We start from the raw sequence: 16,684 nt of genomic DNA on the forward strand, positions 1-16,684 counted from the left end.
TGAGCTGGAGACCTAACCTGGGGGGCATGGACAGCGGTGAGTTTACGGCAGAGAGAACCTCTTTGCAAGTCTGCCCCTTGAGCAGCCAATCAAGGCATAGAAAAACCATTGTCTCCAAAAAATAAAAAGGTAGTTGGAGACCACTGTCAAAATCTTCAAGAACACTCTCAGAGCAGAGAAAAGGCTGACTAGAAGTATCCAGTTCTGGATGTGATCTTGACTGACCAGAAACCAAAATAATCTCTTGTGAAAAGGACAAATTGTGGCATGAAAGCATAAGGTCCTGAAGGTTGAGGGCTGAAAATCAAATTCCACTGATGGAATTACAGCTGCAAAAAAGTCACCATTCTGCATTTTTGTATTTTCAGAAAAGTTGCGTCCGAGTCAGATCTAGAATTGGTCTCCACCCTTCGTTCTTTTTTGGGACCCGAAGCGATCAGTGATTCTCCTGTGGTTTCAGCAAAAAGAGTTTCAGTCCATCAAAGGGGCAGCCCTCAACAGTACTTTGAAACTCTCCAGGTAACCCATAGAACTGGAGCCAGTATGCCCAATGTACGGTGACTGCCCTGGAGATAGAGCAAGCTGCATCTAAGGAGGCCTGTGTCAACTGCATCTAAGGAGGCCTGTAATGAGGTTCTAGTCAGTAGCTGACCTTCAGCTATGGCAGTGTGGAACTGCTCGCGATGTTCTGCTGGAAGGTGTTTAATAAATGTGGAATTTGGAATAACTGGTGTGACTATTTTGCCATAAGAGCTTGGTAATTTGCATTTCTAAAGTCTTGGGTTGCAGACGAATGACTCAAGGCCAAGGCGATTTTGGTCCCTGCCATATAGGGTTAATTTAGAGTGGTGCTGTCTGCCACGTTCACCACTTCAACAGCCAGGGAATTAGGCAAAGGATTCAAAAATAAATATTCACAGTTCTTGGCTGGGACAGAATACTTCTTATCAGAATGTTTGCACATGGGCAATACCATTGCTGGGGTCTGCCAGATGGTCCTGGCAGGATCCAGGAAAGCCTCATTTATGGGCAGGGCCACTTGAGCAGAAAGTGTCATTTGCAAAACGTCCAAGTGCTTGTGCTGTGACTCTCAAACCTCCTCTAGGGGAATATGCAATGAATCCACAACATGTTTTGTTAGCTCCTGAAACTGTTTGAAGCCAGAGAAGGTGGAGGGGGCATAACAGCTTCATCTGGGAAAGATGAGGAGACAGTTTGAAGGGTACCCTCCTTGTCTGCTTTGGCCTATTGCTCCTCAAAGGTTTCCTTCTGCAGTTGAAGCAGTAGATGAGGAACAAATGAAAGATGGGCCTGCCTACCCCAGTGGTTCCCAACAAGAAAGGTTAGGAGCTAGTAGGAATTCCTGTTGATAGGCAGACCAAGAGTCCCAATATGGCCACTAAGGGGAACCATAATTAATATACACCCTAATTTTAGATAAATAATATACTTAAATCTTATTCCTTCCCTTTTTCTCCTCACTGAATGAAAAGAATCTATGACCACAACCCCACCCTCCTGCTGAAGTGTGACACACACATGTACTTTGCTACCTTAAAGATGAAAGGCATGTGGACTAGGAAAGTTTGTGAGGTTAGTTTGCAGGATTACTAAAGCCAGCTGACTTTCTTCCCCTTGTAGGTGTTTGCCATTCCCCAGACATCCACTCCAAGGCAACAACAGTGTCAGACTTACTCCAGCCAATGCAGTGATTCATCGTCATGCAGCCCCAGCAAGGCAGGTATTGTCCCACACTTCCCAAATGGAGACACTGACCTAGGGAATTTAAGTGACCTGGCCAAGTGAGTCAGTGACAGGCAGAGCCAGGCTTAAAATTCAGGAGCATCTGGCTCCTAAACCTGTACGTTTTTCACGAAACTGAAATGCTGCAGGAAAAACAAACACTCGGCTTCTCCATTACAAACAGGATATCACTTAGAAAGAAGAGCATGCAGAGTGATTACAAAGAAATTCTATTGGGTAGAAGCACACAGCCAGTCTCTTCCTCACTTAGCTAACACAACTAGAAATTAACAGCTATGTCGTTCCATGTGGCAAGTGGCTCACTTGAAAATTTAGGTTGATCTTTGCTAGTCACCTTCAGAATCTTGTGATTGCAGTTTCGAGTCCCAGACTCAACAGATACACAAAGCAGCTGGTCTTTAGTGAAAGAGCTCTTTGGGATTAAAAAAAAGCTGATTTTTACTGAAATCTCAGAGTGCGTGTGGCTCTATAAATCAAGTCTTAAGAATATGATTCAGTTTCAGCAACTTTTGGTGGCTGGAATTGCTACAAAATAGTTTCCAAAAAACATGTGCTGATTCCCTTTCCCCTCCCCTTCACTCCTCCACATTAACTGAAGAGTTAGAGTTTACTGCCCGGCACTTACCAAGCACAGTCATAGTGGTATAAATTTCCTGTGGGGGATCGGTGTAGAGCTGGCAGAAATATCTTCCTTCATCAGAAATGGAGACATTTGTCAACGACACTCTGAGTTCACTGTTCGAGAAATTCACTAACTGAAACCTGCTGTCCTTCAAAGCTGTGGAACAAACAGATCATGAGTGATTGTGATGAACAAGAGAGATAGTACGTTTCCTCCCACAAAAACATGGCAAAGCCAGAAGCCTGAAAGAGTTGTAATGGTGCCTAAACAAAACTCCTACGTGTTCCACATTATTCCAGCTCCTTGCATTTCAATCTGGGTTTAAACAATACTCATGTGCTCAGATCAATATAACTAATCAATACAAATTCTCCATACAAACTACTGATGTGTCTAGCTTTTATTTTCAGAAAATGCAGCAATGTTTTTGGTAAGAAGGCTGCCATAAAAACAATTCAGGGGGTTATTTTGTGGCTTAAAGCAGAGTGCAGGATTGATACCATGAGTAGATTAGAACCGGCAAGAAGCTAAAATAAGAATCAGGGCAAAGAATTTAAGATTTAGATTTCCTTCCACAAGTAATTACTGCTGAAATCCCTTTGGGAATTTTGACAGCACTGACAAATATTTCAACTAAGACTTACTGATGGTCTTTCTCGAGTGCCAATTTTGGGGCAGGGTCTGTGAAATACCTAGCAAAATGGGAACCCTGATCTGGGTCCTTAGATGCTATTGCAATACCAGTAAATCACAATCTCTGAGTTCATCCCACCCAATTAGTTACTTAGATTGTAAGCAATTTTGGAGCAGAGACCCACTGTGTTGCGTGTACACAACCAGCACAAGTAGTCCTGGTCCATCCTGTTCAATTCCAAGAGCAGCCATTAGACCGAATAATTTAAATAGTCTCATTTCAACTGTTATCCTCACAGTATTGTCTGAACAGGAAATAAAGCCATCCTCCTGCACTGGGCACCATAGTGACAGATTTTGTTTTGGCTTTAAAGGGGACAGATTATCCTGAACATGTCAATCTTCAGACCAAACATATTACTTCTCAGAGCACTGTATTCTCCTGCATTACTCCATTCAATTTGTTTGGGTCAGCTGAATATTTGGCGCTCAGTTGCAATTCACCCTGAATTACTACAATCAATTCCTACTGCAAAGTAAAACAGTCTGACTTTTAAAAGGGACCAGCAAGGTGTCCATTAAGGAGAAAGATGATGATTGTCTGTCATCTGTGCTCTGAAGAAACAACTCAACTTTAAGTGCCTAACACTAAATTAAAAAAAGAGGCATTTGCAATCTCTTTATCCAGACTGCCAGGAGGGTGGGGGTCAGTTGCTACCAAATAACACAGGGACGGAAACTTACGCCTGAAGTCTTTGAAATAAATTGTCTGTCTATTGGGATTCAGTAGCTGAATCACTGAGTCATCACTGTTTTTGACTCGACAACTGATGGTGGCAACTTCTCCCTCCACTACCGTCACATCTTCAGTAACCAAGTTCTGTCCACCACCTTAAAAAGAAAGGAAAGAAAGAGATTAAATACTGTACTGCCAAGTTTTTAAATTATGTCAGCAGGATTCATGTAGAATAGATCAAGTACAAGCTGTGGTGCACCTGCGTGCTGAAGCAAACTATTCCCTCTTGAGTATGAAGAGGGTATTATTGCATGAGATTGGCTTAGTTTCTGTGGCATTAGACAATTCATAACTATAGTTACCTGGGCAATAATTTTATTGCTGTACACGTATACAGTTGTCCACTGGACAACATTTGAAAGGGGGATCCTGGGGAAGAAAAATAATGACATGTCATTCAACTCTAATGAACACCACTAAATTAGACTAGAATAACTGGGAGAGCTCTGTGGGTGGTTAGAGTGGAGAAGGGGCAGCTGCTTTTCTAAAAATCAAGGCTGCCCCTTCTGCTGTACGCATTGGCAAGGCTGCTCTATAAGCAGCCGGTGGATAATTTCATCTACATGTAAAAATGTGACTCCAAGGAAAGAGCTGGGCAAGGAAGGAGAAGGCAAATTCTCTTGCTCCTAGACGCTAAACATCTGCTAAATTATCCCACTCGCACAGAATGAAATATTTTTAAATGAACCCCTGGTTGGCAGAGATGCAAGGAACACATGCCAAAGTGGGGGAAAGAGGGAAGGGAGCAAAAGGAGATTGACTCTAGGGGACCAAGTCTTCATCTCAGCCTTACATCACAGTAAGAAGCCAAGCACCGTGGCACAGATTGGCTCCTAAAAAACAAGTAGTGGAAGCATCGTGAGACACGCAGTTGATGGCACGCGGTCTACCTCTTAATTCCCTGGAAACCAAAAGAGTATCAGAGCTACACAAGAGAGTGAAATGGAGAAATGAACTGACAGCACAGACGATAAAACAAAGCTGTGAGGAGTAAAATATCAGGACCTATTAACGCATGCAAGACATTTCCCGGGGCCACATGTGCAGATCTTGGTGCTAAGGAGGCAAACCACGTCACCGAAAATGGCAAAGTGCTTCCAAGAATACAGCAACCCTGGGATTTCCTCTTCAAGTGGTGTGAAAACCTGGTGCCCAATTTTTAGTTCATTCAAATTTGATTCTGTTTGCTTTTCAGCTGCTTTCTAGTACTGTTATTTTAAAATACACTAAAGGAGGAGGAACAAGAAGGGAAATGGAAGAGCTTAAATATATTATAATTATATTAGAAAGATTCTGGAAACACTTAGTTAAAAAGTCTCCCCCCACCCTCCAACCAAAAGTAGAAAGAAGAAAGCTGATGGGAATTCTTGCTCATCAAAAAAGCTACCTGCAGCTCTAACAACCCTAAAGATTCAAATGTATCCAGCAAAATTTTGAGTAACCCATGACAATCACTTTCTGTTGTTGTTGGGATGGAGGTGAGGGAACCAAGCCCACTGAATGATTTAAGAAAACGTGACTGGACTACTTGGATACTACAACTGCAAAAGTGCTGGAATTATTGTTAGGAGAATTGCAACACAAAATACTGCCTGTTCTCGTTAATGTTGCTGAAAGGAAATCACTTGTGGTATGAAGTGCCCATGTTCACAGCAGCCATGAGAAAGCCCTACATGAGAAAGCCCTACAGTATCAGGCATTCCCACCTCTTCACCTACAGCTTTCACTTCAGTCTTGGGGATTTGGGGAAGCTTTATACAATCAGCGATACTTCCGTTGGCCATTTCTCCTCCCCCCCGCCCTTTCTTTTTTTTAAATATTTGAGAATCGCAGCAACTTACATATTTCTGAGGAAAATACAGCAATAATTGTACTGTTTTATGATAAAGCAACAGTTTTTAAGAATCGCTTGAAAGGCAATTAAAGAACCTATAGATTGCATAGTTCGTTACATTACTGATCTTTTTAAATTTAATCTCAAACTACACAACTAAGTTATACTAAACCCCTGCCTTCAAGGATGGGAGCCTTTAGCAGGTCCAATCTGAAGTGGTAAGGAGATCATGGTAAGTCTTCATTAACATACACTTCATTACATCAACGTGCATGAAAGTAAGGGTGGCCAACTCCTACAGCACTGACATTGGCTGTGATAACAAGGATGGTTTCAGAAAAAAGTCAAGGGTGGTTGACTGAGATGCATAAAGAAGGGAACAGAAAAGTATTTCTTTAAAAGTCTGAAAACTAAATTTACCTTTCTCAATCTTAAATTGTCTATAGATTTTATGTATTAAGAGTGCAACATATTTTTCCCTCCAGCAGGCCAAATATTCTTTCCAATTGAACGATACGTAACAACATTAAACTGTAATAACGGGTACACGGGAGAAAATTGGACAACTCTTAAATGTAATGAAATAAACTGGACTGGAGATTCCAGGGGTGTAGAATGGAAAAGTGAGGGCTATCACAAGCCATTTAGTGACTGCCCCACTCACACAGGACAGTTCACATGCACAACAGAGTCTTGATCATTTCCAATCGGGAAAACCTGCACAGGCAATTAGGCAGCCACTAAACACAATAACACAATCAGATGTGCAGCAGAAGTGTAATAGAAATTGCTCAACTAACATAAATAATATTACCAAAGCCTTTTGTATTTTATCCTTTGCAGGACTAAAAGGAAGTCAATAAATAAAATATGATGGATATATCATGTCAGTCAGAATGTTCTGTACCAACAAGCAAACCCGATAAAAACATTCGGTAAACATCAAGTAACTATGAACTGTTAACAAGTTAATTTTAATGCCTGGACACACCACCTGAAACACAATCTCTGTTGTTCTAATCTGCATGTTGTTCTACAAATATTTTCAATTGTAATCTAATTGATCTGAAATTAACCCCACTGGGCAACTCCATTTATGCCAAAACTATACTTATTCCATCATTCATGAGCCTTGCAAAGTACCACTGTATCCATACATGGTACACATGTGCTTATGACTGGTAAGCAAGAGACCAAGTAGTGAAATCACAGAAGCTGCAGATTTCTTCTTTATAGAACTGGAACACATAGCCAGCTAAAAAATTACATAACTTTACTCCTTGTTTTGAAGACTATCAACACATTTTTTCTTGGTGAGAAACAATGATTTCCTTTAGCTGGGTTATGTAAGAAAAAGAGCTGGGGTTCAAATTCCAGCAACGATAGATTCCTTCCAATGATGCCAAAGCTATGGGTTGAAGCCCCTTTCACCACATATGCTCCCAAGGTGGGAACACCCTCTGAGGACCTGTAGCTATGGTCACAACTTTATTCTTCAGGTAACAAATGACAATTATTACCTTTGTGCTGTTGTAGGTGCTCAACTCCATAAAGGTCCTGAACCCCTAGGAGCTACAATGTTCAAAATGGGCCACAGATGATAATAGCTTTATTTGCCATGGAAATATTGGAACTATAAAGCTCTACTATAAAAAATAGAAATAAAGCACAAAATACTTTAACAATTAACTCTTTCATCCACATGCAGCATGGCTATTTTAGATAAAGTGTGTACACTTCTCAAAGACGCAGGGTGGCTTAATTATAATGCTAACCTTGTATTGCATGAGGAATTGGCTGTACTGCATGTAGACCTTCTGGATGTACTTTTGCATTTTTGAAGACAAGCCTTCTTCCAGTAAATTTTATTAAAAACTCCACAAGCCAAAGTGATTAGCTACTCCAGATCAGGACATTTATTTCAAACTCCAACCTTTTTTGTTGAAGTTTATTTAGCAGGTGGACAAGAACTCTCTGCTTGTGCATTGTTTACTTTGCTATGGAGAATATACTTGTATGTAAATGAGCTCTTTTACACTGGATACTTTTTTTTTTATCCTTTTTTTACACCTGTAATTTATCCAGGACCCAATTATGCACATCAAGACTAGGGAGAAACTGTACCGAATATTAAATACCTTGTTTACTACTACCTTCATTCTTTAATACTCAGCATGCTTAGCCTCAGGAGATCAGCTTTATTTCCACGGTGGACATTTACCAAGTCTGTGAACTCACACCCCCAGTTAGCCTGCTACTGAACAATGCTCTCCATATGCTTTGGAGAAGCCCCTCCTTTTGAATCTGCAATAAAAGAGAGCTACCACAGTAAACCAGAATCCAGATTACAATGTGGCAACAGATTGATACCAGAACTCTTCAATGAAATTTAGACAGAAAGAGTATTTTGCAGATAACAAAAGAACAGGCCATTGTATTAAAACACACAGCCAAGTACTCTGATCAGAGAAAATGAAATTAGCACTTAACTTCTTGGCCTTGGGATGACTACATAAAATGTTACAAGATTGACTCCCACTCTCTCAAAGCATGAATATTGAAAGACTGTTCTCACAAAGCAATTCTCTTTAAAACATTTTTAAAAATATAGATACTAAGAGGACAAATTGCTGCTAATCAGTGACACACTTATTTTCGTAAACTGCAGTAGGTGATGCTGTGAAAGTCCAGAGACTGAAGAAAAATCCTTCATGCAATCCCCTCTCTCTGAGTCTGGTAATTTTTTACAAGTCAGCTGCACAAAAACCCCTCTCTCTTTAATTGACAGGAGCCAACATATCGTATACATGCAGCAATATTTGATTTGAGTTTTAGAGAATCCTGGGGAACACAGTTGAAATAAAACTGCTGCGTTCTAAATTTCTAATTTTCCTCATAAATGATGCAAGTTCTGTCAGATCACAAAATAAGCAGAAGGAATCCTAAGGAAAATTAGAGCAGAAGCTAAGCAGTAAAAAGTACGTAAAACAGAACTTGAGAGGATATCTGCCCAAAAGAAAAATTCCAATTGAAGTCCCTCCTGATCTCTCATCTGCTTTCAAAACTGTACAAACATTTCGGACAAAAGGACCAATAATAAGTGGTTTCACTTGTTGATGACATAAAAGCAAGCACAGACTGGAAAAGACTTTCAACTTTTTGATTGGCAAGATGTGCTGAATTAAACTTAACAATGGGAAAATGTAAGAGATGTAAATATATAGTTAATGACTAAAAAGAATGCTATTGAACTAGAGGTGAGAAAGGGAGGTATCAACCAATGTCTAGAAAATATAGCAGAAAGACATCAAGGAAGCTAATGACAACATATGCATAAAGGTTAGCACTAAGGCTAGAGAGTCCAAATATAACTTGGAAACGATGGGACTATACATGCTTCTGATGAAACCTCAGAATAAAGTTTATTTCTGTGCACTACAATTTAACAAAAGGTTGACAAGCAGCAACACAAGGACACAATTTACTCTTTACATTTCATATTTTTCTCTTTATTTAACTTGTAAGAGAAAGGTAAATTTTAATAGATTGAAAAATTGCCTCATGCCTTCTGCATGTAGTTTCACAGTGCTCAGTGAGGGAGTGGCGAGGGCTTTCAGGAGAGCCATGTTCAAATCCTGCCACCATTTTGAAGAGGTATTTGGAGTAATTTCTCTGACCCTAGGTGTTGTCAATGTCTCCGTGCCAATGCTAAATCATCTCAGATTTGTAAAGCAATTAAAAAAATATCAATACAAGTAATCAAATCCCCACAAGAGAGGATGTCCCCCCCCAGGATTCATTAAAAATACTCATGATGAATATGTGACAGGCATTTATTTTTTTTCACCACGTGCTGGGTGCCTGTACAAGACAATCAATGCTCACTCCTTATCTCCAATCACATAAGCTAAACACCATTTGATACTAATATACACTCAGTATAGTTTTCTGGAACATTGCCAAACAAACAATTATTATCTAGTTTGCCAAAGTGACGGTGTCTACTTAAGCCATTATGTTGGAGGATCGGGGTGTCTCCTATTCATGCGTGAAAACAAGTGAATGTATTGCACACTATTGACCTCACTATCCTCTTTGAAGCACAAGGAACCCTGAAAGGTGGCTTATAATGGCTAAGGGTTATTGGAATCTTAGTGGGAGGCCATGTTAAAATACTTGGCAACACACTATTGTGTGGCCTTGTTTTGTAACTTAATCTACAGTGAACCACAGAAAGATTTTTCAAGATCTCACATCATGCAAATGTTTTCCCCTCTCTTCTCCTACTGCAGAAAGTGACCAAATTGTATTAACTCAGCACATTGGCCATTGGCTTTTCTCGTAATGATAGAAATGACTGCTGCATTTAAAAATGGAACAAATCACTGCTCCTGAACACACTATTTCTGGATTCACACGACTCAGACCACTGGAAGGCTACAGGTGTCTTAGTGATCAATTTCAATTTGGCATAACATCTGTTTTCCTGCAGTATTTTTTTTTAGGGGCAAAGAGCAGGATGGTTTTTGGATGCATTCAACTTGCTAAGCCATTAAACAATGAAGAATTTAACAGTAGGGTTAGCTCCCCAGCTGAAAATTGTCACCAGTACAGAAGCAGAAGCTTCTGTTGTGGATAAATAGCAGCAAAAAGTTAATCACCACCAAAAAACCCTAGGGAAGAATTTTATCAATCCAACTGAGAAAAGAGTTCTGGAGAAGGTTAAGCTGGATACATTCTCCATACTTCTTTGTAAACACAATATTCACTACAAAGGATTAACAAAGCTATTAAGATTTGATTTCCATCTAAGCAATTAACATCTTTTTTTTACATTTATTTAAAAGACTCAATCCTATCTTTCAATTCATTAAACCGTTCCTTATATTTGTCGAGTTTTATATCAAGTCAAAACCCTATCTGAATTAATAAGAGTTACAGTAAAAGTAATTTAGAAATAAATTACTTGAAATTCAAGTCACTGAAGCTTCTGATGATGGAATGTCGCTCCACTGAAACAGATGACTGATTTCTTTAGAAATCCAGTGCCTATGTCGGCCCAAGCTGGAATGACAATATGTCTCATGGCGGTGTGTTTTCTCCTTTAGGTTTGGGGTTCATGATGGGATCCAGGAAGCATAAGCACAGTTCTGCATTTTGGAAACAGCTAGTGACTCAACTTTCATGAATATTTGAATAGTTATTTTGAATCAAAGGCCTCTCAATCTAAACATTGTTTGAAAAGATTCTCTCTGACCACACACCCCTTTGACCTCTATCATAAGAGCATCACAACTACCAATACTAGGTCAGAACAATGGTCCCCATGTAGCGCAATATCCTGTCTCTGGAAGTGGCCCATACCAGAAACTCCAAGATCTTTCTTGGGTGGTAACAATTATATATGTATAGTTGGGATTACGTTTTCCAATGTGTATTACTTTGCACTCATCAACACTAAATTTCATCTGCCAATTTGCTGTTCAGTTATCCAGTTCCGTGAGCTCCCTCTTCAATCCTCGCAATCTGCTTTGGACTTAACTATCTTGAATAGTTTTATATCATCTGCAAACTTTGCTACTTCACTGTTCACCCCTTTTTCCAGACCATTAATGAAAATGTTCAACAGCACAGGTCCCAGTACAGAACCTTGGGGGATGCCGTTGTCCACCTCTCTCCATTGAGAAAACTGAATTTATTCCTACCAATTGTTTCCTATCTTTTAAACAATTATTGATCCATGAGAGGACCTTCCCTCTTATCCAATGCAACCTAATTCGCTTAAGAGCCTTTAGTGGGGGACTTTGCCTAAGGCTTGCTGAAAATCCAAGTATACTGTATCAACTGGATCAATCTTATCCCATGCTTTCTGAAATCCTCAAAGAATTCTAGTAGATTGGTGAGGCATGATTTCTGTTTAGAAAAGCTGTGTTTACTCTTCCCCAACAAATCAGAGATATCTGTGTCTGAAAATTCTGTTCTTTACTATGGTTTCTGCCACTCTCCCCAGTAATGAACTTAGGCTCACTGGCCTGTAATTGCCAAGGTCTCCTCTGGAGCTCATTTTAAAAAAACAGTGTTACATTAGGTATCTTGCAGTCATCTGGTACAGATGCTGATTCAAGTGACAAGTTACATACCACAGTTAGTAGTTCTGCAATTTCATATTTGAGTTCCTTCAGAACTCTTGGGTGAATACCATCAGGTCCTGGTGACTTAGTGTGTAATTTATCAATTTGTATTAAAACCTCTTCCATTGGCACATCTATTTGGCACAGTTCCTCATATTTGTTGCTCAAAAACAATAGCTCTGATGCAGGTATCCCTCACATCCTCTGCAGTGAAAACCAATGCAAAGAATTTATTAGGTTTTCTGCAATGGTACTGTCTTCCTTAGGTGCTCCTTTAACACCTTGGTTATCTAGTGGCCCCAGCACCTATTTGGTAGGCTTCCTGCTTCAAATGTACTTTAAAGAATCAGTACTGTTAAGGTTTTGTGTCTTTAGCAAGTTGCTTCTCAAATTCTTTCTTGATCTGTATTATACTTTTTATAATTAACCTGACAGTTTGTGCTCCTTATTTTCCTCATGAGGTTTTGACTTCCAAATTTTAAACGATGCCTCTTCACCTCCAACAGCCTCCATTACTTTGCTGTTCAGTGGAATTCTTTTGGTCTTCTTACGATTTTTTATGATTTGGGGTATACATTTAGTCTAAGCCTCTGTTACGGTGTTCTTAAGTAGTCCCCATGCTGCTCACAGGCATTTTACCCTTGTGACTGCTTTTAATTGCTCACTAGTGTTGTCATTTTTTTTACCCCCCCTTTTTCAAGGTAAATGTTACTGTAATGCCTTTTTTTGGTATATTTCCCAGTTATAGTTACCTCTTGGACCAGATCCTATGCTCCACTTAGGACTAAATCAATAATTCCTTCTCCCCATTTGGGTTCCAGGATTACCTGCTCCAAGAAGCATCACTCTAGAAATTCTCTCTCTGAATCATGACCAGAGGTGACATTTACCCAGTCAAAATGAGGACAGTCCACATCACCCATTGTCCTTGTTTGTTATAACTAAAACACCAGATAGTATAAGCTCGTGTTTTCAGTCATCTGTATACATATTCGCAAAAAGAAAAGGAGTACTTGTGGCACCTTAGAGACTAACCAATTTATTTGAGCATAAGCTTTCGTGAGCTACAGCTCACTTCATCGGATGCATACTGCGGAAAGTACAGAAGATCTTTTTATACACACAAACCATGAAAAAATGGGTGTTTACCACTACAAAAGGTTTTCTCTCCCCCCACCCCACTCTCCTGCTGGTAATAGCTTATTTAAAGTGATCACTCTCCTTACAATGTGTATGATAATCAAGTTGGGCCATTTCCAGCACAAATCCAGGTTTTCTCCCCACCCCACCCCTCCACAAACCCACTCTCCTGTTGGTAATACCTTATCTAAAGTGATCACTCTCCTTACAATGTATATGATAATCAAGGTGGGCCATTCTTTTTGCAAATACAGACTAACACGGCGGTTACTCTGAAATCTGTATACATATTCAGTTTCATGGAAAAGGGAAAAAATATGAATGTGAATCATGCAGATTACAAGCGTAAAGATATATTATGTCAAACAACAGTCTCATTTCAGTTTCCCTTCAAACATTTCAGGAAATATTCAGCAAAATATTTACTGGTGGTAGATAAACATTTTAAAGTGTGTTTAATTTCATTAGATTGCATTTATATTCTAACAAAGAAAAATGATGGAGGGGGAAAAAATCAATTTTATGTTCCCACCGCAGAATCACAGGGGGTGCTGAGAGTGAGGGAAGCTGTGCTAAAGGATGAAAAATCCTTATTTGAATAAATATCCTTTAATCATCACAAAACTTTTAAACAAGTTTTGAAAAACAAGTGGAAAAAAATCAACTGATTTATATTCATGTTGGATAGGTTTTCCTCAATTAAAGTTAACTGTGCACAAATTGAATATAAAAAACCTGTGTGCTTTGTATCTGTATTATATATAATTAATTTCCTGTAGAGATGTCTAACACTAAGTTAAAATTCTCTCTTCCAGCTTAGATATGCATTATTATGTGGGTATGTTTGATTAGCTTTAAACTCCAAAAGCTTATTACTATGCACTTTAAATATGTAAATCACATAATATAGTGTAATGGCTCCTTTGGAGTCATTAGGGTCTATATAGTATATGATATAATTTCACAATAATTTAAATACATGTTAAGTTGATAGAATGTAGAGTAACCAGTTATAGACTATCGCCTTGGATATTTGCATATAGATCACAGTTGTATCTCCTTGACAACAATTAAGGTGCATTGTCTCAAATTCTCTTGGCAGCTTTGGTAATAGAAACAAAGTAAATAAAACATTTCTAAGACCCACATTCAAATAAAGTTAATGACTTGGCAAACCCAGGAAATTCAGTTTGAAAGTTGAAATCCCATCCTTAACTCACCCCTTTAAATCCCAGTTTTTAATTAAATACTGTAAAGTTTATTAAGTTAACCATTACTCAGGGGCACATGGAATTTGTTAAGAACCACACTAAACTCCAAATTTTCTTGCTTTTTGGTCACATGAACCTTATTTAATGTTTATTCTTGTCCACGATGCATTGTTTTGCTTCTACATACATTTCCACCACAGATCTACACTAACTGAAGCACAATCAAGACAGAAGAGTCAGTGAAGGATCTCATTTTTAAAGGAGCACCGTGCCTCCAGGGTTTCAGTTACCTCCATTTTCTCCAGAATGTTCTTGATACAAATGGTTTTGAGTTTTTCACTCTGTCACATTACACTGGATTGAGACTTTCCTGTCAATACAATAACAGGATTATTGGCTGGAAAAATATAGATAGGAAAAGCTGATTTGAACGTGGGACAATTCAGTTGGTCTGTCCTACCTCTACACCTGCCATCACACACAGCAAGCTCAATTTATTTGGTGGATGCCTGAAATATTTTAATGCATTGTGTGGAGTTTTACAGGAAGACATTTCAATGTCAACATAAAAGGTATTTCTGAGCCAAGAAAAATTGTTAAGACACACTTAGTCACTTAATGACTACATCCAATGTTGAATTCTGCAGTGCTGAGTACTTTCATAGGGACATGACTACGTCCTTCGAGCCGCACTCGCTAATCCCATTAGCTTCTGAAGGCAGCCTACATACTCCGAGGCCATATGTGGCAAAACTACACAAATTCATTTCCAAGTATTCTCATCTGTGAATGAAATAAATGAAGTTGTATCATCATCTTTGGTCCATTCTTTAAAAGCACTGATTTCTTTCATGGCATGTTATGGCTCTGCTACGGGGCTTAGCTGGTGCTATATAGCTTCCTAGAAACTGAACATTTTGTTTACATAAAGTAAGTGAAATGGAGTCTTAAGTGATGCACCATGCACTCCTGTGCTCCACCCCTTCCTACCTAGATGTCAGGACAAGAGACACATCTAAGGGAAATATCTTATTCTAATCTGCTTCATCTTTGATCTTACCCACTCCTGTTTTATCCATTTTCCTCCCATCACTACAACAGCTGAATGCCTTTATCGCCAAAGTTCTGTGAACCAGCCAAGACTGAAAGTCCCATAAAAGATCTTAGCAAGAAGAAGGATGGTCTGGGGTTAAAGCACGGTACAGGGACTCAGGAGACCTGGATTCAATTTCCAGGTCCTGGGTGACCGTGAGGAAGTCAGTTAGACCTCAGTCCTAGTAAAGGATCCCCCACTTGGGATCAGGATCTGTAAAACAAACAGTCACAATACAGCTGTTCCTCACCTCGGTATTGGGAGGATACATTCACTGCTGTTTGTGAGTGGCTCAAATGCTACAGAGATGGGGAACCTACAGGAACACACAGACAGCCACTTGGCTTTTTTTGCTGAATCTAATAGGGAAGGAACATAAAAAAGCAAAATTCAAGCCAGATTCCAACAATGACAAATGCTCTGGGTTAAAAAATAAAAAAAAATCAGAGCCCTGGAAAAAGGCGAAAAAAACCCTTCAAATAAAAGTTTGTTTGCTAACTAAATCCTAGCTTACGCTGCAGTGGAGAACCCATTTTATTGGTGTGAATGTGTCAGTTGCACTTGTCAGCATGCAGATTTTCAAAATATTTTCCTCAATTAAACTTTCCATCTCTGTGAAAAATTGGATGACCTACAGTTTACGCAACAGGCAAGAAGCCTTTTGAACCAACGCTGGGAGTCATTCAAGCTACTGGAGAAATGCTTCCCTATTTTGGAAAAAAACACACACAACATAAAAGTAAAACCAACTCCGGCACCTGAGCATTTTGGATTAATAGGATGAATAACTATGTATTATATTTATGGGAGTCAGTCTTACCTGAAATAGGTATCTGCAGCGTAAGTGAAAGAAAAATCGCTAGGCTATCTTTTCCTTACTACCTAAAGGGAATCTCTGACCTCACTTATTCAGTCCCTCTGCGCCATTTAAAAACTAGTGTATTATATAGTGAGTGTAGAGACGGAGGGACATAAATCCTGTAAGGAAAAGTCTTGGAATAATCCAAGATGTGAGGAAGTTCAGACGATGGTATATGCTGAAATTCTCCAAACCTATATCTTAAGTCTTCGTTAGTTTGTTAAACTGCAAAATAGGAAAATTTCCCAATAAGCAGAGTGTTTGGAGCACGCTCCAATTATGTGAGTCTTGTATAGATAGGGGAATGACGTGGGAACAGCCTGTTCATTCACACTGACCCCACATTTAGGTGATATTTCCCCTTAAAAATAAATCCTCGTTCTGTACGTACTGGACTCGGGGGGAGCGACAGGTAGGGGAGACAGGAAGGAGGTTCAAAAAAAATATCCTTGTGACAATGCTTCAGTCTCCAACAGAACTTTAGCCACGTGCTTTGTAATGAAGAAGCGCTCTGCGTAAGCTCGAAAGTTAGTCTCTCACCAACAGAAGTTGGTCCAGTAAAAGACATTACTTCACCCACTTTGTATGTTTAATATCCTGG

The 16,684-nt window shown here is 39.3% G+C and overlaps 1 protein-coding gene across 6 annotated transcripts in view; it reads right to left on the minus strand.

Moving 5' to 3' along the window:
- CADM1 (cell adhesion molecule 1) overlaps nucleotides 1–16,684 on the minus strand; it is a 285,108-nt gene that overhangs the window by 74,553 nt on the left and 193,871 nt on the right. For all 6 annotated transcript variants that reach the window (XM_048827347.2, XM_048827346.2, XM_048827344.2 and 3 more), the window contains exons 2-3: nucleotides 3,764–3,910; nucleotides 2,390–2,542 (exon numbers count right to left, since the gene is read on the minus strand). In XM_048827347.2, the coding sequence (XP_048683304.1) occupies nucleotides 2,390–2,542; nucleotides 3,764–3,910 (300 nt within the window). The remainder of the gene's footprint in view (nucleotides 1–2,389; nucleotides 2,543–3,763; nucleotides 3,911–16,684) is intronic.

This window comes from Caretta caretta, chromosome 22 (assembly GCF_965140235.1).
Source record: "Caretta caretta isolate rCarCar2 chromosome 22, rCarCar1.hap1, whole genome shotgun sequence".
In the NCBI taxonomy this organism is placed as follows: Eukaryota; Metazoa; Chordata; order Testudines; family Cheloniidae; genus Caretta; species Caretta caretta.